The sequence below is a fragment of the Trachurus japonicus genome, chromosome 7, assembly GCF_045865225.1.
Source record: "Trachurus japonicus isolate A0001 chromosome 7, Traja_1.0".
NCBI classification, from domain to species: domain Eukaryota; kingdom Metazoa; phylum Chordata; class Actinopteri; order Carangiformes; family Carangidae; genus Trachurus; species Trachurus japonicus.
In genome coordinates this window covers 24,146,841-24,174,440 of record NC_140913.1, presented here as the reverse complement: position 1 = coordinate 24,174,440, position 27,600 = coordinate 24,146,841, and the positions used below count along the sequence as shown (strand labels likewise).

At 45.4% G+C, this 27,600-nt stretch overlaps 1 protein-coding gene across 5 annotated transcripts in view; it reads right to left on the bottom strand.

Annotated features, from left to right (window-relative positions):
• The window catches only part of zbtb46 (zinc finger and BTB domain containing 46), a 61,937-nt gene extending 39,148 nt beyond the window's left edge, over positions 1 to 22,789 (bottom strand). The window contains exons 1-3 of one of the 5 annotated variants that reach the window (XM_085782251.1): positions 22,425 to 22,789; positions 1,439 to 1,659; positions 272 to 1,229 (exon numbers count right to left, since the gene is read on the bottom strand). In XM_085782251.1, coding sequence (XP_085638377.1) covers positions 272 to 1,229; positions 1,439 to 1,624 — 1,144 coding nt within the window. In that variant the 5' untranslated portion in view covers positions 1,625 to 1,659; positions 22,425 to 22,789. Of the gene's footprint in view, positions 1 to 271; positions 1,230 to 1,438; positions 1,663 to 20,784; positions 20,881 to 22,424 lie in introns of those variants that run through there. The other 4 variants (XM_085782247.1, XM_085782246.1, XM_085782249.1 and 1 more) reach the window with 4 other exon arrangements.
• Positions 22,790 to 27,600: the final 4,811 nt, after the last annotated feature.

Below are 27,600 nucleotides of genomic sequence, written 5' to 3'. Positions count from 1 at the left end.
TTTCCAAGATGGAAGTGGCGGTCTGTTTTTTTCTTTTGGCCTGCTTCCATCCCACCAGTTTTGAGAGACAAGTTCAAGTTAATTCCACCTGCTGTTGTGACAGTAAACTAATAATGTAACCAACAAATCCAATAAAAAGAGACTATTTGGACCTGAAAACACATGCTGTGCTTTCACCATGTCAGTTTGGTTTATGCTGTGTAAAGACATGCAGCAGCACTTCCCGTCCGGACTCGGTGAAATGCGGAAGACGCGGGTTTGTCGGTCTTACCTGGGATGTCCTGTCCGTTGTAGCTCCATCCGGCCACAGCCAGCATGGAGGGCAGAGGAGATCCAGGCCTACTGTCCCTGTCTCTCTCTCTGTCCCGCTCTCTGTCCCAGTTCCTCTCCGCCTGCTGGGTAATATGTCTGACTGTGTCCTTGTTCTTCCTGTTCTTCCTTCGCCCTGACCCTGATAGGGGTTGCCACGGCCCCTCTCCGCCTCCTCCGGCAGCGCCCCCGGTCCCTTGCTCCCCCTGGCTTTGGGCTGCCCCCCTGGGAGTGTCCCGAGGATGAGAGGAGGAGGCGGGGGACACCTGTTCCTCTTTGACGGTGACGGGCCTGTAGTCGTGCGGCCAAGCGGGCTGGGAGTCGTGGCAGGTTTCCTCCTGGCTCTCGTGGCTCTTGGGGGGCTCTTGGTCCTCCTTGCCGTACGTGCTGCCTCCCTCGTGGCAGCTGGCGATGGCCGAGTCCCCGGAAGAGTTGGCCGGGCTGGTGCGCCGTGCCAGCCAAGGGGAGGTGCTGCGACCAGACATGATGGAGGCCAGGGCTTCAGAAGCCATGCCCACGATCCCTCCGCCTCCTCCTCCTAAACCCACTCCTGCAACACCCCCTGCTCCCGCTAAACCCACTCCTCCTCCTCCTCCACCTGCACCACCGCCACCACCGCCGCCCCCTCCTCCACCTATGCCGGCAGCGGCGACGGCTCCCATTTCGAAGTCGGCCAGCTCGTCGGCCATCTCGGAGCGGATGCTGATGTCCAGCGCGGCTTTGATGAAGCTGTGGCAGGCCTGCACGATGTCCGTCATCTGCAGGTAGCTGGCGGCCGACATGACCTCGATCACGTTCTTACTGGTGAGGGCGAGGTGCGCCGAGTACATGAAGTCCAGGATGGCTTTGAAGCCCGTCGCCGTGACGATGTCCAGGTGAGTGACAGTAGTCTGGTGGTGCGGCTCTGCCCCTTTTTTAACCTGAAGGGTGAGGAAGAAGGAGTGTTCATAGCAGAGTTGCATTGTGTGTTTATCTCATAGAGGACAGGAGTACACACAACAAGAAAACACAACTTTTGACACTGATTTATGAACTGAAACACACAACTATCACAAGATCTGAGAGGAAAAACAAGCCCTCAAACCGAATCCCCTGACCCATCCACCCCCCGGTGTTGGCGGTCCTTTACCTGGCAGTAAAGAGTCTTGAAGTAGCGTGAGGAGCCCAGGAGGACGTTCTTATGGGCCTTGAAGATCTTTCCGTCCACAATGACACAGGCGTCACAGAGGATGCCGTGCTGCCTCTGCTCATTGAGCTCTCGGAGGAGCTGACGGTAGTGAGAGGAGATCTCCATGTCCTCCTTCCTGTTGTTCATCTGTGTAGCTGAACAAAAGCCTCTCGTCAAAACATCTGCTGAGAAATGAGAGAAGACACGGGAGAAATCAACTTAGGGTGTACTGTATCTCCTGGTTCATCATCGGCGCACTGTTGTCTGTTGCGCTGCGATATGCACAGTGTGGAAATGTGACTGTGCAGCAGCGGGAAGACACAGCACGGGAGCAAAGACATGCACACAAGCCATCTTTTTAAATTTCTTGGAAATGAAACACAATTTCTGGCAACGTGTTCAGGTGTTTCTACTCTTAAGTCAGTGTAGACATGGTTGAAGTCTGTGGCTGAATGAAAACGTTGGTTTCGTAAGGGAGGGAGGGAGGGGGGAAATAGGCAAATTTAGCTAAACCTTTAAAGAGAAGCCAGGGTAAGGATATATCAGTAATGACTGTGACATAAAAACAATGACATCAATAGAAGCCACATCTCAACTGCTGTAGTTTGATGTCTAAAAACAGCCCAGTAACAAATAGTCAAAAATCTCTGTTGAAACCGTGTCTGACAGGTTCATTTGTGAGCGTGTGTGTGTGTGTGTGTGTGTGTGTGTGAGCAAGAGTGTGTGCACGCTCATTAAAAATGTCAGTTAAAAAGCGCAACACTTTCACAAAACAGTTGAGAAGGAGAAAAACACCTCATTTAGCACAGACCACTTTACCATTAAATTTATCAATAAACATAGCCTCGGCTCCTTTCTCTTTTTTTTCCATTTTGTTTCAACTGTGAATTTTCTATCAGCTGTCTAGTTAAGACGAACATTTACTCTTGAACTCTAACCTCGGCGCCTCTGATCTCGCTCAGTTCAGTCGAGGTTGTGAACACAAAGTTTTTCTGAAAAAAACTACAGAGAAAAGACCTGTAATGACACTTCACGCAGCTTCTGAACCGTCGGTGAATGAAGATCCAGTTTTTTGATATTCATTGACAGGATTTGTGGTGAGAAAGCATGAACACTGGGATATTATATTGTAACTTTAACCATACTGTATGTTAGTAGAAGAAAAGACAACGATTTTGACTTTTACAATCTAAAAGCTTCTCTAATTCTGGCTTTTGGCTCACAAGCATTGATCCATGATTTTTCCTTGAGTGTTTTTTTTTCTTTTTCTTTGTCTTTTTCCACTGTGTAGCGGTTAGATGACGCAAAGAGAGGCATTGTGAGCTCACACATAACAGAGGGAACGCAGGTAAAGGCCACGGCGAGGCGGAGAGCAGCGGGGAGACAAAGGGAGACATGAACATCCTTATGTCGAACCATTCAACAAGGTGGTGGTGAAACAAAGAGAAACGCAGCCACGTGAACATAAAAACACACACTCACAAAGAAGAAGCAGAAGATGAACACACACACACACATACACACACACATACGCGCACACTCAGGCAGTGCATTAGCCAGAGCATTAGCAGCCGCCGCTCCCACTCTCGTCTTGGTGGGCTAAATCGCGCGGACACAGAGTGTTACCAAACGCAGCAGTGATTTGTTTTGGGAACGCCACAGCTGTCAGCTCTCATGGGCCATTCTGAGACATGACAGCTCGGGTTGGCCAAGGTGACAGCAGCGTTTGCTCGGGGGCCGGCACACTTCAGGTCATGTTTAGCAAAGCTCTGCTCAACCTGATGGCTTGTAAGATCAGATAAATCCACAGCGTCTCCCACGTCCACTCGGACAAACACACCTCCTATGAACGACAGTGGACGAGCGGATGGAGTGATGCCGACAACTGCTGAAGCCTCCCCTTGCTACAGAAAAGCAACAAAAAGAAAAAAAAAAAAAAAAGTAAAAGTGTCCTGAGTTCGATCAATGCATGGCTGGCTCGCAAACTTTCATTTTGATTGGTGTTTCTCTAAGTCATAGAAAGAATTGTGAGGAGGAGGAAACTTAGGTGTGAATGCAGTGAGTGTCCCTCAGAGTCTCAAAAGGCAAGTTTTGACGCAAGTGTTTTTATCCTCTGGCTCACACATTCTCTGGAAAAAAAGAAAAAAATCTATTGGCGGTTCAACCTTGAGATATTCTTTCCTTTCTGCATTGCCCTGATTGAGGCATTGAGAGTCTTCACCTCTCACCTTTGGAGACAAGCGGCTTTAAAGACACAGCAGCTCCCCTCCCCTCTCTCCCTGCTCCTCTTCTCTCAGGGCCATCGGCACATTCAACTGTATAGGCCAGTCTATAAGATAGGCTCCTTCTCAGAGCCACATAAAACACAGCAGAAGTCATTTATTCACTGAAAAATACCTCAATACCCGGCTTCCTCTTTTTTTCCTGCCCAATGTGAATGGTGAAATACAGGGTCACCGTGCAGCACACGCCAATCAGCAGCTCCCCAATTGAAACACACATCTGCCGGTAGCACGGGGAAGGTAGTGAAAGAAAAGCTACAGCTACACCGAATCAACTGCAGATCAACTGGAGACCGTGGCCTTCAGGTTGCTCCAGTTCTTTCTGTTTCCATCTCATTTAACATCCCCCGTATCAATGAGGAACAATAACGACAACAATGACACTCACCGGAACAAGCAACACGGGCGATGACAGCAACAGCGATTTATTGACAGGAGAAATTAATTGTCGGAATGAGATTACGCAAATTTCAAAAGAAAAGAAAAACTTTCTTTTTTAAATCAGGTCATGCTGATTGTTCAGAGATATCCATCTGTGAGATTTCAGCTACAACACCAACTTATTGGAGGAAAAAATAAAAAAAGCTGAATTTCTCTTTGGAAGATACTAACTGTACACACCACTTCATGTGGATAATCAACCAAACACACTGTCAACTGTTTTCAAGAGTTGTTGTCATACAGGGAGGCTGCATTGATTAGTTTTATTAATTGATCAGCAGAGGCAGCAACTCATTTGTCACTCTTAAAGCAAACAGAAAATATTCTCTGCTCAGCTCGTCGAATGTGAGGATTTGATTCCTCTTTGTCAAACATAATAAATAAACCGAATCTCTTTGGGTTTTGGACCATTGGTTGGACACAACAGGAAATCACCTTGGACTGTGGGGAGTTCTAAAGGGTATTTTTCAACTATTTATTGATTAACTGAGAAAATGAGCAGATTACTTTCTAAAAGCAAACATTAGCTGCAGCTCTCTTAGAAAATTCACCTCTTTCTGAATGGTGTTGAGCCAGAAAAGACAAGGACACGGTCTAACAACAATGAAATAAAATTTACACAACTACATTATAAAAGAGGTAGGTGGGAAAATATATTGTTGGTATTGTATATTGGGTGAAGACTAGTTTTTGTACAATCCTTGACAGTTTTAATCATTTATATTCAAATAACCCACTGAGAGGGAATAAACTCTGATAACTAGTATAGGACCAAAGTTCATTAGAGCAACGTTTCATTCTGTGTGCTAATGCGCGTCCGTGGAGTTAACGATAATGCCAGGGTGGTGCGACGCTGCCTGCGACACAGGAGGCCACGGATCTAAGGGAGTATTTAAGTTGTTGTTGTTTTTTTCTTCATCAAGTGTGTGAGTCTGAGTTTGTGCGTGAACGTGTGAGTAGGATTGCAACCAAAGACATGTTAAATGGTGCCTCAAATTTAACAAAAACAATGATCAGCGAAGGGTAAAACAACAGCAAAGGACTGAGTGCAGCACAGAGGGAGAGGTCTAATCAGATTTATTGCTTCAACAGACTCAGAGACGTACTGAGTTAGCAGTTAGGCAGAGAAGAGGAACTTAAATGGAGTGCGCTTTGACCTCTAAACTCTTTGCTTGCCTAATTGGCTTGTTTAATTTCAGCATGTCCAATTCCCTCCAGTCGGAGAACACTTTTCCAGAGGAACCAGTCCCACTGCTACCCCGACTGCAGTACACAAAACCCTCTCCAGTTTTCATCCTGACTTTTCATTTCCTCAAAGAGCCCCTCCATCTTATTCCATGAGCCTGGACCATCTGCAGGACCAATACCTTCCCTTTCTCTCTCTCTCCCTCCCTCCCTCCCTCCCCCCACCATGTGAGTACAGCCTTGATTTATAACCCACTTTTTTTTTCTTCCAAATATACACTTGACACAAGGTGGGAAAGTAAGGTAAAATGAAGTTGTCAGACAATCAACTAAAGAGAGAAAGGCAGAGACTTTTGTGTCTCATCCAAAGCATTAGCAGTCTCACCAAGGCTACAGAAACTAAAGCCTGCTCTCAGGATGTCACAGAATAGAAAAAAAGCTTTTCATCCCTCTATGAAATTTCACTGCAAAAAAAAAACGGAAGAAAAAAAAAAGAAAAGCAAGGAAAAAGTCATCAGAAAGCAGGCTGACAGTCTGAGAGCGCTTATTTGTGGTCAGAGACGATTGTTTCAGTAAAGCATGCCACTACAACTCCAAGTCCCTGTCACCCTTCTGAGGCCAAATCAAAAGTGACTGTCCTCCTTAACCCCCCCCCACCCACCTCCCCACTCCCCCTCTCACACACACACCCCTCCCTCTTTGGCTCACACACAAACGCACACCGTCAAGAGCCCCGTTCCCCTCAAAACAGACACGTACACACACAGATTCCCTGCCCCTAAATACACAAACAACATGTAAGAACTAAAAACACACACGTTCACACAGCCGTCACGGCATCACACCCGGTTTGTCCTGGTCACATCACAGCAAAGTCACTTTAGGCCCCAGCCAGACGACTAAAGAGATGAGACATGTGATGGAGTGAGAGAATGGGGCTTCCTCCTTCTTGCGTTTCTCTTAATGCAGCCTGTCCCTCCGAGCCACTTCTCTGCCTCCTTGACCGCACAGGACCGAGGGGAGATGGAGCGCAAGGTCCTTCTGGATCAAAGGCAGCGCGATACTTTGTTTGTATGGGGTTTAACACAGGCTGCTTTCACAGGGGGCTCATGCTGTGATTTGAAGAGGTATTCAGACATCACACTGCGCGAAGATGTTACAATATGCGAAACATCTTTGGACAGGGTGATAATACAAGATTACACAACATATTTTAGCAAATAAAACTCACCTCAATCACACTTTCTTCTTTGCTAATATGTGTCTGTCAATGCACTCCTCATTAGCATTCTTGCAGGTACAAGGTTTAACTGACTGTGGTTTCGCCATCTGAGCAGTTTCACACACACATATTTTGAATTGAGGGATTTCTTGTTAGTCGGGGCAAATTATCATTTAGTAGCCAGTGTGCTGCTTGCAGAATTGGCACCCTCAGCTAATCACTCCACATTCAAATTGTGGCCCTCTGCCCAACAAATGTAACAATTCTGCTCATTATTTGATAAAATGACTTTGGTTGGAAGAGCATGTCAAACTGAGGGAAGTGAGTTCACATGGCTCATCATTTAAGTGGTCAAATAAATCAAATAAATAAATAAATAAAACACATTAAAAAATACAGAGGAAAAAACAGACTAATAGTATTTTTTTAAATTGCAAACTGAAATAGTTTATGCTAATGTAAACTTGGTTGCAAAAACAAAGCACGAGTGCAGTTTTGGCATCATTTTTTTTGTTGTCTTTTTTGTTTTAGTCTTTTGCAAAACTGCACCAATCCATTATTTTATTAATTACAGGTCAAATAACTTTATGTAGTGCAACAGTGCTACCACAGAAAATCCCCTTTAGTTTTTAGTAGTATTTGGCGTATCGTAGCTCATCGTTTGAGTTTTACCGCCTGCGACTTGACTGTTTCGACTCCCTCCCGTCACTCCCATCATGCAGCTAATCAACATCATGCAGCATTTAGCAGCAGGGGAACCCAGGTCGGAGCTGGAGCTGCTGAAGACGACACAATTAAATGCATCGCACCTTATTTGCTGGATGTGCAACTAAGCAAATGTTTGCTCACTTGTTTGGTTGCATTTTAATGTTGTGATGTCAATTTTCAAGAGGGATAGTATGCTAACAATGGAACTTTGTACTATCTGTACTAACAAATACCAACACGCACCAATCTTTTATGATCAGATACATGACAGGATCCTCTGTTAGCAGTGAGTTCCCTCCTTTTCACATCCCTACTTTTGTCTTGGCGCTGTAGCTTAGAATCAGCAGGGAGGATGCAGTAAAAACTGGCCGAAGACTGACGACGTGAATGAATGTGTGGGGGAAGCAGGAGGGGACATCAAGTCGGGATTCAGTAGCCAAGAGTTGGCATTTATGTTGTTCACGTTCCCTTTTGCATATTTTCTAGTTGTGACTTGCACCAGCACAGTATCATATCATAGCAGGCAGTTTCTGTGGAAAAGGCAAACAGGTTGGCAGGTCTGCACAAAATGAATTATGTATTATGTAAAGCTTTCAAAACAAAGTGAAATAAACGATGTTAGCCTCAAGAAAAAGATATTAAGAGAATCGTTGACATGATATGCTAATATCTATGAAAAATTAAAGAGTACAGGAAGAAAGAACTGTTGCTTGGAAGCGGACTTCTTCTCGATATAATGAGAGAAACCACTGGAAAAAATTACAACATGCACAAGTGGAATTAAAATGATGTTGAGCTCGACAATGTGGACACTGTTCTTTAAACACATGACAGTATGATAGAAGACAGCTATTACTTCACTGAATAAAATCTATTACTCTCAAAAGAAAAAGAAAAATGAACGCTAGATTACAAGGTTTGCTTCTATTATTTCCCTAATCCACAACAGAATCTTCAATAGGTGGTTAACATTACTGACGTTAACTGGACACGCTCTGAACATCGTATGAGGTTACACAGAAACGAAACTAAGTGGGAAAAATCTAAAGAGATGGAGAGAAAAGAAAACGTAGCGCCAGAGGAACGACAGAGATAAAGAACAGTGAAAAACAGAGGGGGAAAATAGAATAGAGCAGAAATGTAGAGACGGCAGGGCTAGAAAGATAGAGACAGGAGATAGAAAGAGGGGGAGACAGGAAGAGAGGGGAGAGTGACTCAGGCAGCCAATATTTTTTAAACAGCTTTGCTTCCACTCAACTGGGCATCAAGGCCATTATCCCGGGGTTAATCCCCAATCCGACGGAGCTGGCAGCCTTCCGGGACAAGCCAGGGTGGCAGCCCATCAACGAGGCAGGCACGGACAAAAATAACGCACACATACACATGACACACATGCACACACAGCCAGACACAGGCAGGCATGCAGGCTGCAATTAGGAAAGAAAAATAACAACACAACAATGCTATTAGCTGTGAATGGCTCGTTCTTAGATTCTTTGTCCTTTATTTTCTGTCACAAATAAACGACTGTTCATGGTTGTCTTTCATTTATTTCCCTCTATCTCACTGTATGGGTTTGTGTTGTCACTTTTCCCCCCTTGTCTCTTTTATCACATACCCTCCATCTGTCCAGCATTATTTTCTACACCTTCACCATGCACCAGCTCTAATCATGCCATATTTTGCGCCTCTACCTTGCTCTCCCTTTCTCCGTCCGCTCACTGTTTCTCTGGCCGAAGTCCAAGGAGCCAAGGTGGAGGAAGAGATTGACTCAAAGAAGGATAGCCATGTCATGTGGAGAGGGACCAAAGAGGATCCAGGAGGCTTAGAGAGACTTAGCACTACTCCCTTCATCCCTCGCTCTTCCACCCCCCACTTCAGTCCCACCCTGCATGCACCAACCCAAAAAACAATACCCGGGACCCTCCTCCTCTACAGCTGAAGACCTCCGTGCTGCTGCTCGTCATGCTTTTTCTACCTATTCATTATTCAGCCCACCTGCTCAAAAGATCTGCCCCATATAAGAGCCTCCGTGTCCGGCTTACGACGGGAGCGCGTACAGTTCAGCAGCTCTCCTCCTCTGCTGCCACCTGTTCCTCTCACCTTCAGCCACACAGGTGTTAAGCTTGGAGTGATCTTATGGAAATCCAGCCATAGTAAGGAAGGATGGACCGGGCTCATCCCAGAGTGACCGCAAAAAAAAGGTGTGACGCTAAGATGTTAACGTTGGTGTCCTTTCACACTGAACACTGACTGTTCAGTGTCAGCATATCCTTAAGTTCCTCTGATGCCCCATGAAGTGTCAGTGGTACTGTAAGATCTGACGTATCAAGAGGTCCAAAATAGGGTGAGAGATGCCACATCAGCCCATCTATATTTATCAATCTCTCTGTTTGTCTTTTTTTCCCTGTACCCTCTTCATAGACACTAATGCATGTGTGTATGTGTAGTTTCTGGGCTATCGTTCTCTCTAGGCCCCTAAGCCTGCTATGTCTCCTATGGTAACTCCCTGACTGACGACCCGGGGCTTAGCCTAAATTCTCTCTCTATTAAAAGCTGTGAAATGCAAATAATGAAACATCTCATTACCACTGTCGGAGAACCCAAAATGAAAGGAGGGGGAGAGCGGGAGAGCGGGAGCGAGGAGCGTTAGAGAGGTGGATGAGTAGGACTGTAAGACAAGGAAAGAGGGCTACGCGGGAGGGAGGGAAGGTGAGAGGACAAGGAGAAACGAGAGCGAGAGCTGGAAATAAAAGGAGTGGAGCAAAGGGAGGAAAGGATCGGAGAAGAAAAGGGAAGTGAGGATGTGAAAGGCAGAGAGGCGGAGAGGAGAGGTGAAGGCACGGGAACAGATAGTCAGACAGCGAGGCTTTTGTCTGATACGTGTTGCTGTTAACACAGAGAGTAGCCAGGGCTGGCCACCTATGCAAACAGGGGTGGAGCACCGAGGAGCTGAGCTGTGAGTCGGGGGGGGGGGGTAGTCATTCAAATGTCAAATGATCAGATCATCTGGAATTGATCTACTTCAGGGTCAAGTTTAGTATAAAACCAGAACATCTGTCAACAGCTGTATGGCGCAGTCACAGGTAATGTGTGATCAAATACTGTAATAATAATCAGGTATGTGTTTGGTGGTTGATATTCACATTAACAAGAGGGTTATTAGTCACTGGGATTTTACTGACTACCCTCTTGACCACACTATCATTGATAACCTCAAAACCTACAGTGGCTAAAGAAAAATGTATGACTGTGCTTTCTCATTATTACTCAGGTTTAAGCGTAATAATTTATGACAGGAAAAGGGCTGCTCGTTTAAAGACTATATGCGTGTGATGCAGGGAAGTGAAATCACCTACGGGAAGTGTCTGTATTTGGTTTTGCAGGTGGGAGGAGATTGGTGTGGTGGGGGGTTGGGGGGGGTTGGGTGGGTCTCATGTGACAATGACCACACCATCTATAGTCTCCTGGTGCAAAACCCAGTTTCATCAGTCTGGAGACTCATCGTTTGGTGTAAGAACCTCTGATATCACAGGGGTGGAGTTTAAAGGTGGGACGTTGTCTAATAGCAGGATTAGTTCCCGACTTCTTCAGTATGTTGTGTAAGGGTTTTGTCTGGCCGCAAATTGCATCATATTTCTTTCCCCCTTTGCTTTCCCAACCACGGTGGTTGGTATCCAGTCGTCTCTGACTATATAAATGTCTTATTCAAATGTAAATTCTGTTTATTTTGTTTAACCAAACTGCATTTTTAATGACTGTATTTTATAGATTGTGATAACATTACTTCCCTACTACCACTGGGATAGTGAAAATAAATTGACAAATCTAATTTTTTATTATCCAAACTACCACTGTAAGTGTTTAATAAATTTTGCTTTCTCATTTAACTTTAACAACACACACACACACCTCTGAACATTACACCTACGGCCTCCACGCTACTCTTAGAAAAGGTTTTGGCCGGAAGAAATTTCTTCCCATTCAGCCAAAAGAGAATTAGTGAGATCGGGAAGGATGTTGGCCGATAAGGCCGCGCTTGCGGTCGGCCTGCCAGTTCATCCAGAAGGTGTTTGAAAGGGTTGAGTTCAAGGTTCTGCGTAGGCCACAGAAGCTCTTTCACGCCGAACTTGAAACACCATTTCTTTGTCAAGCTGAAACAGGAAAAGGCCTTGATAAAACAGTTGCAACAAAGTTGTAGCCAAGTTATTCTCTCAAATATCACTGCAGGATGAGCATTTCCTGTAAATGGAATAACTACTCTTTGCCATAGCAACCCCAGCACTAAGTACACATACGTAGGTAGTGTACGTGAGTCATTCATAATTTTTGCAATGCAATGAAGGATTTTAATTCATATTTCGTGTGATTGCACATGTTCCAGGTGTGAACAATCAATGAACTGGACAACAATGAATACAAAAGCAAAAAAGCTTCAAACTACAAAAAAATAGAGAATTTTCTTTTAATTCCTCCTCCAGGTTCACTCACAGTTTTGTGTTTTAAAAGGCACCAAATAGGCTTCATGGCTAAAGTGATGACGACAGTATAAGACAATAGATGGGCTCAAAACTCACCTATAACACCCACCCTGATCTGTCTCTGCCAGCAGGCCACTCAGTGTGTGTATATGAGTGTGTGTGTGTGCACGCGCGCTTGTGTGTGCGCTTGTGTGGCTGTCCAGAGTAGACCCTTTCATATGTCTTAACACACAACCTGTCACAGCAAAAAAGCAACCTGTCACGACTCAGCTAGACACGACTGTACATGACTGTACCCCACATAACACAAGCAGCCTGTTCCCGAGCTGTTAAAAACAGTCACTGCAGCCACCAACTCCAAAGGTCTGAGACGGCACACACACACACACACAGAGCAAGTGAACAGTATAGAGGAAATGAAACAAACAAAGGGTTACCAAGAGGGAGAGAATGTACAAAAATGAACATATGGTAGAACAATACCATTCCTAAAGGAATAAATACATGAGGTGTCTGAGGACTGTGAGCTAATTGTTGTTTGTTAAAATGTGTGGTTTTTGAATGTGCAGGCGAATGACTGAATGATGGTGACTCACTGCTGGTGGCCAGTCGCTATCTGGTGCCGAGGCGGGTGTCCAGAGAGTGTGTCTGTGTGTGTAAGGGTAACTTGGTGTGACTGTCGCTCTGTCAGACAGCAAACAGAGGCATCTTTCTCAAAATCCACACTGGGCCGCAGTTTACAATGAGCTCATGCAAAGAGGGGAGCAAAAAAAGCCGCAGCTTAAGTGTGTACTCACAAGTTCAACAGGCACACCCTCCATCTCCCCCCTGTGCAAATATTAAGAGAGACTTCACTCCCGGCTAATCTAATTCACAAACACTCCAGAGCACACACAAACAAGAGAAAAACACATAATTTTACTACATTAACTTAGCCCTCAACATGCAACATTCACTCACAACTAACGCTCCGGCAGCCTACTGTACAATAGCAACTGAGCAGCACAGTGATTTACATATAGATAGAGGAGTGTTTATAAAAACACATTTGTATATAATAGCCCGGGGCTGTGTTGTCACTCATCAAGCTGATCAAAAAGCAGCTACTATACAACACTGATGAATCTCGGAGAGCTTTTGCAAATCTGTCCTTCAACAGCAGAAAAAAAAGGAGGTGAGATAAAGGAAGAGAAATCAAGGGGAGAAGAGAGGAGCATCTAAATATAGAGAGACTCACATTTTGGAGTCAGAAAAGAGACAGTGAAGGGTAAGGAAGAGGGAGGCAGTCAGGAGATGCAAGAGGAGAAAAAAAAAGAGGGAGAGGAAGAGAGCTGGGGAACAAATAAGAAAACAATAGAGATGGAAGAGAAGTGGAGTTGAAGCTGCACGAGAAGAAAAGAAGACAGAGGGAACGAGATCGATGGCGGCGGAGCCTCAGTGGGTTTCTCACCTACTGTAGCGCTGCTTAGTGGACTACCGGTGAAATGGACATGGAGGACACTCAATTTTGTCTGCGAGACTCCAGAATTCAATAAACGGCGCGCCGCATCACCACAGACATTCGTCAATACGTAGCGTCGATGGTGAGGGTCTGCCCCCTCACTGATCTCTTCAGCAGTTTCTAATCACACCTCCACTCTGGTCGCTCTGCAGAATCCAACTTCTAATGGTGATCGTGGAAAGATGCACTGTTATTATAAATTCATGGAGGAGTCGCTGCAATTTAACGCCCAAAGCTAGTAACAAAAAAGTTTCAAGTTGAATTTTAAAGTTTTTGCTGAATTGTAATTGCTCATGTGCAACTTTTTTATGGATGTTGCGTGGATGGCAGCGTGGCCCGAGGCCTGAGGCGCCCACATTGTCACGTCACAAAGAGCAGAGTTCACAGCCAGACAAATGCTTCACCTGGATCCTCAGTTCTGTCCTGAGCTCTCTTCTTCAGTCATCCTCTCCTTATCTGTCTGTCTTTTCACTAAGAGCGTGTTTACTCGAATGCGGTTTGACATTTGACTGTCACCTGTTGGCTAACATGAACGGCCGCCGTGGCTCGCAGGCTTTTTGGAACCATTGCTGCTTTTTTCCCCCCCGGCAGCGATGGAAAGAACTGCAGATTCACGTACATTAGTGCCACAGCCAGACATAAAAGACACAAAGGGAAAAGGGAGAGACAAAAGGACCACTGTGCAAACTCTCTCATGATCGTGCTCACCATTGCTAGGGACAACACCCACCTTGGAAACCTAATTTTGAAGAAGTCACACATTCCCACATTGTGAGGCAGTGCCAGTATCAGGTGTCCGTCCAAACCACCAACCACCAATCAACCGCCACCCCCTTCGTGACACATCAGCGCACACACCAAAACAAGCGGGAGAGGGAGGGGTGGGTGTGTGTGTGGGTGGGTGGGTGGGTGGGTGGGGTGGAGGTGAGATAGAAGACAGGAGGGAGTGGTGCAGGGGTGAGAAAGAGAGAGTAAAAAAAAAAGAAGAGGGCAAGGGAGAGAGCCAGCCAGAGACAAAGGCAAAGAGAATGACAATGAGTGAAAAGAGGAAGAGTGGGGGGGCGGAGGGGGGGGGGGCAAGGAAAAGAAAATACAGGGGATGAGATGAGGTGAAAAGCGTACTGCCAGCTCGCCATGTGCTTTCACAGAGCAAGAACAGAACAAAAAGCTGGCAACAATGAGACTTCCATGTATATGCATGTTTCGGTGTCCGTGTGTGTGTGTGTGTGTGTGTAGGCCTATTTGTGTCTATCTGTGTGGTGTGTGAGTGTTGCGTGAATCTGTGCGGGTGCAACATGGGAAAGAGCAGCAAGAAGGCCGTTGGGGGAATTTGCCCCTCACCACTGAAAAGGGGATGTGAACTTACTCACTTCTGTTCACATTTGGTTTGGCTTCTCATCTCTTGTTGGTAAAGGGAACTAGACAGGACACAGGAGGGCTCATAAAATGTCCAGCAACAATGACAGAGCTCTGTTTTCATCGCTGATTTATAAAGTTCATATAATTATACACAAAGACTAACAGTTTCTCATTGCTGAAAAAGTCGGTATATATCAAAATAAACCCACTCCCCCCTTGAGAAGTCACCTTCTAGCCTGCAGAGATGAGTTATTCTAACTTCAACTTGGTGACTAGGAGCGCATCGGGCCAAAATATGATTGCGCTTTAGCAGAAAGCTGGACCCTCTGTATCCACCATTGTGAGCTGTTGCATTAACAGGATGTATAAATATGAGCTAGGGTCAGGGGGAAGGATAAAAATGAGAAAGGGAACAGGGAGAGGGTAAAAATGAGAAAGGGAGTAGAGGAAGGGTAAAAATGAGAAATGGAGTAGGGGAGGCCACAGGAGGCACCTGGCCCACTTACAGCAGAGGAGGGGGTGGTGGAGGAGGAGGAGAGGTGGAAGATTAAGGAGTGGGAGGGGAAAAAGAAAAGGATAAGGTGGAAGAGGAGGAGGAGGAGGAGGAGAAGGAAAAAAAAGCACGGGGAGATGCAGCTGGGATGGAGCAGAGGGCACGAGGAGGACGGGGGCTGGGGTGAAGTGAAGGAACGGGAAAAGGTGAGAAGAGAAAAAGGACGTGAGATCAGGAGGCAAAAAAAAAGAACAGATGAAATAATGGGTAGGGGGAGAAGGGCGGCGGGGGGTTAGGAGGGGTGTGTGTGGTGTGGTGTGGAGAGCAGGAGAGAAAGAGAGAGAAGGAGCGGAGGTGGGGGCCGGAGGAGAAGAGAAGAGAAGAGGTGGCCTCGTGACGCGACGAGAACGGAGGTGGGGTGGATATGCATGCGTGGATTGACTGCGTGGCTTTGTGTGTGTGTGTGTGTATGAGTAGTGTGTGCTTGTGTGTGGAGGGAGGGAGGAGGTGGAGGAGGGGAGGAGGGAGAGGAGGGGGGGTTTAAAAATTATGACGAAAAACTAACACCTCACCCAAAGTATGAATAACCGACCACAACAGGCCAATGTAGGTTCAATCTCTTCTCCCAGCACATTCGAGCAGCCTGCCTATACCACTAATATCCCACTAATACCACCCACAGTCCTCGCTCCACCTCACATCAATGAATATTTCATGTCCTGATGGCACTTTTAAAGCAAAAACTAATTAGCAAATCCAAGTTGATCTGGCATTAGTCATATCAGGCCAATTAAAAGCCCAGTCCTACTGTACATGTTAATGGCAGCGAAGTGGAATAATTGTATGTGGAGCAGGGGAGAGAATGTTAAACAGGCCTTGTTAGCAGCACTTTAGCACTCTAGCCTGAGTCCATGGCTGGATTACAAAACTCTACAAAGCAGGATAATGTTCATCAGAAACACACACACACACACACACACACACATACATACAGGGGCACACATACATCTTTGAAAGCGCCAAACGAAAACTCTATCCATTAATTAGAGTGTCGCCATCAATTCCATGGGGTCAGGTCTGATACTTTTAGTAAAAGAAGAGAAATATTTCCAGGGAAAATGATGGTTTTATGCGTCAGTAATAATATTAAACAGGGATCCAAATATTGGCAGAAGCTCACAGGTCAGATGTTATTCAGTATTAGTGGGAGAAAACCATTTTCGGCTCCACACGGTGTTTCTGTGGTCAGCGCCAGTCAACATAAGGTTGTAGGGACTCGCATTTGTGTGGTATTGAGGAGAGAAAGGTGTTGGTGTATTCGAGTCTTTCCAACCTTCACCGTGTGTGTTTTTTTTAAAATGCAAGAGTTTAGATTGAGACAGACAGCACTGACACACACAGACTAAACTCTGCTGCACAAAAAAGCGACAGAATAACAAGGGCTAGAACTCTTTTGGAGTGGATGTCTGTTTCATCACCCCGTCCTCCTCCTCCTCCTCCTCTTTCTCGCTCCTTCTCCCCATTCTCTCTCTCTCCTTCACATTCTCTCTTCTCCTTCCTTCCTCCCTCTGCCTCCCGTCTCTCTCCCTCTCTCTCTCCCTCACCTGAGCTTTGATATGGAAATCTCTCACCAGCCAGAGCCCGAGGCTAGTTGACTGTTTCTAAAGATGTATTTGCTCAAAGCCGCTCAATTTCTCATCAAATGCTCACACTGTGTATAAAAGACAAACCCTTTCAATAGGAAAATAACAACTAACAACTACGTACTTATACAAAGCGTTCAGCCGTCTGCAAACCCAGGATTCAACAAAAAAAAAAAGGTTTTTCCAAACCCAAACCTTAAGGCTCTTAATAGCTTATATAAATTTGACTAAAAAGATGGTGACCTTTCTACGAAGCAGAGAGCTGAGGACACTAACTATCGTCGATAGATTCCTTCAAGAGAGTGTCAGCGTGTCTGTGAGTGTGTGTGTGTGTGTGTGTGTGTGTGTGTGTGTGTGTGTGTGTGTGTGTGTGTGTGTGTGTGTGTGTGTGTGTGTGTGTGTGTGTGTGTGTGTGTGTGTGTGTGTAGATTTCTTTTCCACTGGCCTACCAGTCCTGCACTGCCAGGTAATTATACTGCATTAAGGATGTTCAACCTGCACATCTACAACACTCAGCTGAATAAAGTAACAACCAGAACCATTCAGGAACAAACAAAACAATTAGTAGGAGATTTAGACATAAGTGAATAATTTAGGAATAAGTCAGAAACTCTAATTGGGAAGATACAATATTTAGTCAGTCATGCCAACAACAATTATCAGTCCCATGTCAGCTCATTATCAGAGTAGCAATGTGAGTAGCTGGTGTGCCTAAAAAGTGTGATTGTGTGAATCTCTCATCAAGGTGATCTCATAAAGACTTTTTTTTAACAAGAGAACAAAAAAATCATCTCTTTAAAAATACTGACATTTCTTTCACGATTCCTGCAGAAATATATTGGTTTCAGTATGAATACCAAAACCTAAAAGTGACCCATGGCTGTAAAAAAAAAACAAAAAACAAAAAACATGGCTCCAAGATCACTGTTGCTAACTAACTGATCTATACTGGGAAACACAGAGATGAGAAAATAGATACAATTTCTATCTCTTCCTTTGTTCTTTCATTAACTAGTGACAGGAACCTAATTGAAAGGATAATATGTGCATGTTGTCTAGCTCACTTGCGTTACCTTACGTGTGAAACAGCTACCGTCATCACTTCGCTTGTTACAGCATTTGTTTTGACAGCATCTGAACAAGTGAAAATGTACAGGATATAAAACCAACAATTAGTAGTGCGTTAAGCTCGAGGAGGAAAAATGGAGGGGGACGGATTCGCTTTCTAGGCTGCCCCCGACTTTTGGACATTGATGCAATTGATAACTGATGTTAGAGATGGTCATAAATTCCAGAAAATAACTCGTGATGCTGATAAGCATTGTGTGATCATGAGGCTCTGGTTGGAAAGAGCCGATCTGCTCCGCATTCCTAAATAAAAGAAAAACACACCCTGATGAAAGCACACAAACTGAAATCCCTCATCTGTTTCCTCAGGAATGTGCGATCCAAAAGGTGTTTTGCAATATCAACAACTTCTAAGAAAAATCCTGACACCTTGCCATTTTCACTGCACACACACACACACACACAAAAAAACCTTTGCATTCGTTTTAAGCAGCAATCAAAACATGATTTCGCTTCTGGACTTAAAATTCTTTGTGGTAGATTAGAAAAATTTGAGCAAAAGCTGCAAATTACCTTCCAATTTAAAATTCAGGGACAAAAGAACAAAAGAACAAGAGAGCTCATTGCTTTCATTGACATCCTATCATGCGTGCAGGTGCGTGCTCACGGACACACAGCTATGAAATATTAACACCTACGTGAAAAGACAAGTGGGGTTGTGGAGAGTTTTTTATACGTGTGTGTGTGTGTGTGTGTGTGTGTGTGTGTGTGTGTGTGTGTGTGTGTGTGTGTGGTTTGAAGTGGGGATGGCTTAAACTCACCTGTTGTTTCTGCTGACTGGGGATGTCAGATAGGTGGATAGAGAAGACAGCTGTTACACACAAACACACACACACGCACGCACACATCCCCCACAGCATCCATGTAACCCCATGGGGATTAGGAACACCTGTATTCAGCACTGCACAATGAGCTATAGAGGCAGTTAAGCTAAAAAGCCTTGGGAGTCATTAGGGGATGGGGGATGGAGGTGGTTTGGACCGGGGGGTTGATGTGTGCGTTTCGGTCTTGACACAAAATCAGATGTGAGAATGATAGTGTTCACGGCATGACAGATGAAAAAAAAAAAAACAGAGTTGTCAGAAAACTCTGGAGAGATGTGGCATGTCATGTAAGATGTGTACACGCGAGTGTAAACGGTTCATTTTGCAGTGTGTTAGCCTAACAGGTGTTCCCATTAACAAGTGAGCTCCGAGGGGGGATCGGGACGAGGAAACTGGCAGAGAGGGATAGAGACAGAGAGATGAATGGAGTACAAGGTTGCTCACAGGGAACAAATGAGTCTTTATGGAGCATTTGTCCTCTTTTCTCCATTTCAGGAAAATGTAGAAGAGGCAAATGTACTGTACAGTTTATTGTCATGTTGTCTCGATAAACACACCCACGCACACACTCCTGTGAGTGGGGGTAATACTCTGCATCCCCAGGGGTTGCAGAGCCGAAGCCGACTAACCTGCTACCACACAGATCAGCCCACAACCTGCATGGCAGCACTGAGAACCACCTACACTATAGCAGGCTTACACACACGCACACACAAACACACACAAACACAGTGAAGAGGCAAGTGTCACGAGCTCCAAACCTGACTACCACCCAAACCAAACCCAGCCCCCTCGCCTCATTTTCTCACCCTGTTTTCACACCTTGCCCCACCTTCACTGTTAATACTCGGAATAACCACCTCCACCACCCTCGGCAAACAGCACGCTTAACTTTGGCTTTAACCAAGAAAAAAGTGAAAGGTAAATTTAACTCTCTTATCTTGTTTAATCAACTTTAAAGACCCATTCATGAGAGATAACACAAGTGGAAAGTGCTTCAAATCCTCCTTTGCAATCCCACGAGCACACGAGCAGCTAATATTTTTTCCATCTTTCGGCCGATCTCGCCTACACTCCTCCTCCACTCATGCTTGTAGCTGTTGTCTTGGTCTGTATTATATTTTCCCCACGGAACACACAGATGGAGAAGGTACACACACACAATCACACACACACACACACGCTCACACAAACACATTCACAGGAACACACACACACACTGATGTCCGCTGCTCTCATAATGATAATACTGCACAGCCCCACCTCTGAGCGGGTAGCATGGGGCAAACACAAAGACACAAGGCATTCTGGGTGATTGTCCATCCAGTTAAAGATTTAGGGTTGTCACTGTTAAAAAGCAGATATCTGAGTTTTCTCTTGCTCATGGCGACTCATGGACACACACATCAATGCACACAAACACACACAAACACACACACACACACAGACATACACACACAGACATACACACAAGCCTACACTAATTGAATTACTGAATAAAAGACTTTGGAGGGTTTATCATATTAAGTGCCAACCCTTAACTCTGTACTAGGAAGGACAAAACAACACGCACAAATCCAGCGAGGCCTAAGACAATTTGGAAAAATCAGTAGATGGTCTCTTAATCCCAAAGATCCAGTTAGCTGATGTCGAACTGAACAAAATGCTTAGATGCAACCCGCTGTACACAAAGAAGCTGCAGCTGCACTTTAAAAGCAGAGGTAAAAATGGCTTGGCTGTGCTGCGAAGTTCCTCAAACTAACAAATAACCACAGACTGCTTTGATAAAGCAACTCTCACACAAACACATTCTGTGTTTTTTTTGTTTTTTGGATATCCCTTTGCTATTATCTAAAATTTCTAAATAAAAGATGGAGGAGTTACAAGAAACAAGAAACCTACATGTCAATCCAAGTTCAGAAAAAGTTTGGAAACCCCAGTGCAAAAGATCAAGAGCAGATGAGGAGTAACACAGGAAATCTCAGTCACTTTTTTCTCTCTTTTTGTGTTGCTCTTCTAGGTCATGTGTGGAGCACTCACCTGGCTGCAGGCTGCTACTGTACTCAGAGGAGCACGACAGCCAGGCGCACTTTGCCTGTCTACATGCAGGGAGCGTGAATGAAGTGGGGTTGTTCCCCTCTCACATGGTGAGCATGGCAGAAAATGGAGGAAGACGGAACTGACCGGTTTGAGAGAAGAGGGCAGACACAGACAGCAGACATGTATGTAGCCTACACACTGCACGGGGGGGAGAGACAGACAGACAGACGGAGGAAAGCGAAGCGAAGGAGGAGGAGGAGGAGGTGGTGGTGGTGGAGGGGGGGGGGAAGAGACGCTTTCGGCTTCAGTCGCCAATAAACAGAAAACACTTGACGCCACACTTTTCAACTCTCAATACGGATCAGATGATGATCAGCGGTACCTCGTCAATTACAAAAATTACCCGAGAGCACCATCTGCAAACAAAATCCCCCCTGTCTTGTCTGGTTACTCGAGGGCTGGGTGTTGACGCAGCAGAAATTTCCAGCTGGAGAAATCCCCCTTTTGGAGGTTAATCGAGGGGAGAAGGAGGAGGGTTTAAGCCCTTGTCTTCCCAGCTCTGAGCGCTTTCATTTTGAATCCCCTCCAGACGGCTGCACGGAGCATCACCCGTGTTTTTGCGTGGCACGACATGTGTGCAAGACAGGTCTAACCCCCTCCTCCTCTCTCCCCAATACCAAAACCGACGTGTCTGTAGGTTGTCACGCTGTACAAAACTTTGCAAATTTCAACAGGATCCCGCTCCATCAGCTGAGATAGAAAAAAAAATTGGACCGGATGATTTATAATGTGCCTGCGAGTGTGACATGAGCTACCTGTGCATAGGTGTTTCTAAAAAAATAAAAAAAATAAATAAAAGAAAGAAAAAAGAAAGTCCAGCCTGCAGGAAACACGTCTGTGCAGGTGACATCCATTCAAATTAATATTACACAAACTGGGCTTTTTCTATTTCCCACCCTGCGCGCTGTTACAGCCTGTCATTCAAAGGTTTACTCCACCAAATTAACTGTTTCCATTATAGAGCAGTTTGTCTGTTAGAAAGTAGATGTGAACTGCAGTCGCTTCCACTGTGAGACAGCTCCCCGTGGCTCCATAATCATGTACATAACGTGTGAAATGTACAGTGTGTGGATCCCGTCAGAGAATGACAGCTTCTCCAAACATCAACAAGCGCAATAGACAGCTGGCTGTCACGTATGGAACAGGTAGGCGTACTTTCAGACTGTCGCCTGCTCACTCGCTCGGTGTATTTAGCTGTCAGAGTACCACTCATGCTGTGGCTAACATGATGCCAATGGACTGGAATTAAGACACAGATCAATAATAATAATAATAAAAAAGAATACATAAAAAAGCGGACAGACAGGCCTTCGTACTGTGGCCAACTGTACCAGTGCCACGATTGCGAAGAGTTGCATTGTGTGTCATGTCTCCTACCTGCGCGCCCACCAACTATCAGCTGGAGACGCGACGTCTCCGTGAGGTAGAAAACTAATTGTTGACATGCTACTATAAAGGCATGGACATCCTGCCGTACCCCGCCGCGGCTGAATGAAAACCCTCCAAGCTGCTGGCGAGGCGGCGGGGCTGAACGCTGAGAGAAGAAGGGCTACTAGTAAATACAAGGAAGTCAGACATACCTGTTACCCCATGGGGTCTGGGGTGGACGCGCCGCGGTGTCGGTCCTTCGGAGTCCAATCTGATGTGACAGCCTGAGAGAAGAAAGGAGGGGATGTCCAAAGCACTAGGTACTGTCCTTCCTCTCCCCTGTATGCTTTCTTCAAGTGTTATTCCCCCTGTTTGCTCCCACTCCCCGCTCTTCTTCCTCCACCAGCCCCTTTTTCTTTCTCTCTTTCCCTCCCCTGCTTTTCCGTGTCTTGGTATCAGGAGCCTCCCCCTCCTCCTCCTCCTCCTCCTTCTCTGTGCATGTCTATGTCTCTCTCTCTTCCTCTCTCCCCGTCTCTCTCTATCTCACTCTCCCCCTGCAATCTCTCTCTCTCTCTCTCTCTCTCTCTCTCTCTCTCTTCGTGTCCCCATATCTCCTCTCTCTCTCTCTCTCTCTCTCTCTCTCTCTCTCTCTCTCTCTCTCTCTCTCTCTCTCTCTCTGGGCAGAGTCAGGAAATGAGACAACGAACACACTGCGCGTGTATCCATCAGATCTAAGTCTTATCAGAGACCCTAAAGGCAAATTCTGTAATTTATAATAAAAATAATATTAACAACAGTAATAATAATGATAATAATACTTATTATTATTATTACTATAATGTGATGGTTATGTTAATGGTTTTGTGTTGTGATGTCAGCAGTGGGATTGTCATGAGTTGTGCGTGGTACATGGGGCTTCTGGCTTGTGCGTTTGTTGCCATAGGGCTCAGTAATGACCAAGGGGCTTACTGTAACTTACCCCCTCTTGTGGCAACAACAAGAAAACACCAGTCAAGTCACATAAAAACCTGATGGCTGACATTTACAGTTTGACACTGTTTGGCTGGAAAACACCGTTTAGAGCCATGTGATGTGCGGCTTGACGTTTTTTTTTTTTTTTTTTTTTGGGCGAAAAGTCTGGGGTAATTCCACCACAGTCTGGCCTTCTCCTTCTCACACCATGATGGATGTTTATCATTAGGCCTACACTTCGTTTGAACTTATGGGGGAAATTATGAGTCGACTTTTTAACACCTGTGACACAGCAAAGAGAGAGAAATGCAAAGTGTTTTTTTTCCCCAAACATACAGAAAATAGTACATGTGGTAATGGCAATACACAAGCTGGTGGTTCCTGATACCTACAGGACTCACCGGTCATTTTATCAGTAAGTAAAAGTCTTACAACCGAACTGCGCAAGATGTATTATAAAACTGTATTTAAATTATCAAAAGTAAAATGCTTGTGCTTCAGCAGAGAGACTGTCCTTGAGATCTGATATAACTCAATATATTGTATTATTAATACAGTTACATCAATATGTACATCTCTAGCAGTTCAAGGTGGAGCTAATGTATCTATTTATCCTCAGGTAGTCCAGTGGCGGTCCAGTCCAGTCCAGTGGTTCTCAGCGTACATGTGGTGGCCAGGCTCCTCTGAAGTGTCTGAAGGTATGGGATCATTAATGGGGATCACAGAAAAGTTTCGTTGCACACATTCGTTCTCATTGTTCTAACTTCTTTTAACTTAACCTTTATTGGATGGCCCTCAGACACTTTAAATGAAACATCTGAGTAGTTTGGAGAGGAAATGTCTCAAAGAACTCATAGATATGTGCAATGTGACCCCAGGGCTAAAACTACACACTGTTTTTTTTACGTAAGAGTTCACAAGCCAAGAAGGCCTGAAGTTACTGCTTTCATCGTTAATTCATCGTTTCACCATTAACGATGATGTGTTAAAATAATTTTTCATATATATAATCTTAAAAATAAAGAAAAAGAAATGTACAGTAGATGGTGAGAGTACAATACTTTTTTTATATAAGAATGTAGTGAAGTAGTATAAAAGTATGTGTACAAACAAGGAATTAGCTGTACACAAATCAAACTGAAAACAAATATGGATTAACACCTGAGGGTGAATGGCCATTGTTTGCAATTAGGAAAATGATGAGGTTCAACTCACACAGTGACAAGTAATACTAGAGAGGTGTGTGTGTGTGTGTGTGTGTGTGTGTGTGTGTCATTGTCAGTACACAAAGTCCACCATTGTGTGTGTGAGTGTCATGTTGTAATGAGGAACTGAGGAGGGGCTTGTTTCTTAGGAAACAGTCGTATGTGTGGTGTGACCAGGAATCGTTGTAGGTTTGAGGAAGTGGGAAAAGTTTATAGGGAAGAGAGTGGGTGGCACAGCAAAACATGTAGTATATGCGTGCGCGTGTGTGTGTGCGCGTGTGTGTGTGCGTGTGCGTGTGTTGAGAGACTGATGTGTAGCATGACACAGCAGGGGGTAGAGCCATTCCTCCATCAGTCTGCGTAGTTGGCTGCTGAGGGCCGGATAATGGAGAATGTCAGGCCATGTGGATTAAGGCTGTCGCTCTGTAATGCCCAGGCACAGATCTCTCTTGCTCTCTCTCTTTCACACACACACACACACACACACACACACACACACACACACACACACACTCGCACACACACACACACTCGCACACACACACACTCGCTCACTGTCTCTCCCTCTCCGAGTAGGGTCCACAAACACAATCCCTGCCTGAAACAAGCTGCTTTACTCAAAGCTGTGTTCGCTCACGCCAATGTGGCCTTCCAATCCTCCTGACATGACAAGCATGACCCCGGATCCCTCCTACACCCCCTCCCTCAGCCCCCAGCCCCCAGCCCCCAGCCCCCATCCCTCCCCCCTTTCTCTTCCCCTGTGTCTGCCCATAGATGGGTTTAGGCATCATTAGGCCACTTACACATGTATTCAGTCCGAGGAACACTCATCACAGCACTCAGGAACTCAGGAGGGAGAGCCGTGGTGTGAGGGGAAAGCAGGATTTCTGTATTTCTGTCCGTGTGTGTGTGTGTGTGTGTGTGGTACTTATGTTCAGAAAGAGTCCTTGAAACACAAGGTGATGGGTGTGTTTTGGACCTGTGTGTGTGCGTTTGCATTTGAGAAAGTGGGTAGGTGGGAGTTGGTGGTGGTGGGGGAGGCAGTTTATCAGGCTGAATTACATCTTACCTAAAGAGACAATCACTCTTCTACTACTGTGTTCTGCTTTCCTTCCCCCCTCAAGTTTGACTTTAAAAAAAATGAAAGTGAGCATGCTTTTTTTTTTTTTTTTTTTTTTTTTAAGTTTGTCACTGAGGCCAGGGAGAAGACATAAAAAAACAGACACAGTAAAGAGAAACACACTCGTCTTTCGCTCAGCGCAGGAAGAGAGACCAGGTCCTTTTTTTTTTTTTTTTCTTGACGACTTGTGTTTGAAACGCGACAGAGAGATGAGGAACGTAAACACACTTTAGGAAAACTTTTTGAAGTCAAGCATTAATTTGCTCTGCCTTGCGTGCCCCCCTGCTGGGGAACGCAGCGGCATAATTGGTCACATCGAATTAAACAGCAAAAAAATCTACAACTGTCATAAAAATAGCACAAGCCGCTTTCAAAGCCCCATCCACTACCCTTCACTATCAATTTACCGAGGGGAACAGCTGTGTGGTGCTTGTGCCATCCTAGCCCTGCTTGTATAGAAAGCAGAGCCTGCGGCTGAAAGAACACTATCTCTACCAGGTGCAGGCAGGGGATGGGGGAAGGCTTTACAAAGGAATATTTGGCACAAGGTGTGAGACAACAATATGTGTGAAGGTGCAGCTTAGTGATACTCAAATCAGTATTGGGAAACGACAAGGCTTTTATAAAGAGTCCTCCCTCGGAGAGAAAGCGCAAATTAAGAATATGGGAACCACGTCCATTGATGGTAGGAGGGAAGAGAGGACGGAAGGGATTGGGGGGCAAGAGGACCGGAAGGAAAGGTGGCGTTAATAAAGGAGGAAAGGAAGGCAAAGAATGAGCAGATTTCTCAAAGAAAGTGTCAATGAATGAATCACAATGAAGAATGACACCAGAAGAAGCAGAATGAATCGAGGTTATTGGATTTAAAGGATGTATAATCATCTGGAGGATACAGAGAATGTGTTTGTGCTCGCTGCCCACACATTTTGTTCCTGTGTGAAGGCGACATACAGGGAGGGGAGGGGGATCGAGGGGGGGGGGGGGTAGTTGGGGGTGCAGGGGCTGTTAACACTACCGCCTGTCCTCATGTCACCCGTAGGACTTCCTGTCCTTCCTACACTGGCCCGGCCTTCTGTGTCTATTGTATGTATATGATGGAGAGGTGCCTCTGGACAGGGATGAAGATAGTTCCCTCATCTCCCCGCAAGTCTTTTTTTTGTCTCCTCGCAGTTCCTCGCTGTGTCCATCCTCACGTGTGGAGAAAACACATGTGTTTGTCCCCAGTTCAGAGCAAAAATACCCCCCCCCTCCTCTAAAATGAAAAATAGGCAGACTCATTCACTCACATTCAGGCTGTTCATGCCCTGGATTTCTGAGGTTTCAGCCCGTCCGCCTCGCTCTAACCCTCCTAGTCACTTCACTTTAGGGGAATTTGGATCCTTCCCTGTTTATCATATCTTAGTTCTCTGAGTTATGAATCCCACATTAAACTGCCCTCTCTCCCTCTGCATCTCACTATCTCCATCTCTCTTTCTGCATGTCTACCCTCTTGATCCCTTCCTCCACTATCCTACCCCCTCTAAATCTCATTTACTCCATTGGAAGTAGTAGGAGAAAAAAAAAGATTGAGAGAGAGAGAGAGAAAGAGAGAGAGAGAGGAGTACAAAATGACCTTCTCTTCCCCGAAGCAAGAACATCTTCTTATTGTGGAGGTCACCGTCTCAGTGCAGCCCCACGCTCAGAACACTACTCTGCTTGTTTTAATGATGCACAGAGCGGAGGGAGAGGGAGGGAAGGAGAGAGAGAGAGAGAGAGAGAGAAGGAGACTAACGGAGAAGGGGGGAGTAGATGGAGATGGGAGGATTGGGCTATTTTTTCTACTGACTCTGTTCACCCCCACCCCCTCTCCTACCTTCCCTCCCCCTCTTCTGTGCAGAAAGTGCACCTCTCTTTCCACATCCATCTTGAAAGGTTCTTCCAAGCATTCTAACCTCTCAGCAATATTATATATTATTGCTTGCCTCAACCCACACTGAAACCTGGGTTGCTATGCTACAATAATATGACCTCTCATCTCTTCTCCTCCACTACATTTCCTTTTTCATTGCTTCCTCTCATTTCTGCAGGGAGGCAGGGGAAGGGGTTAACAGC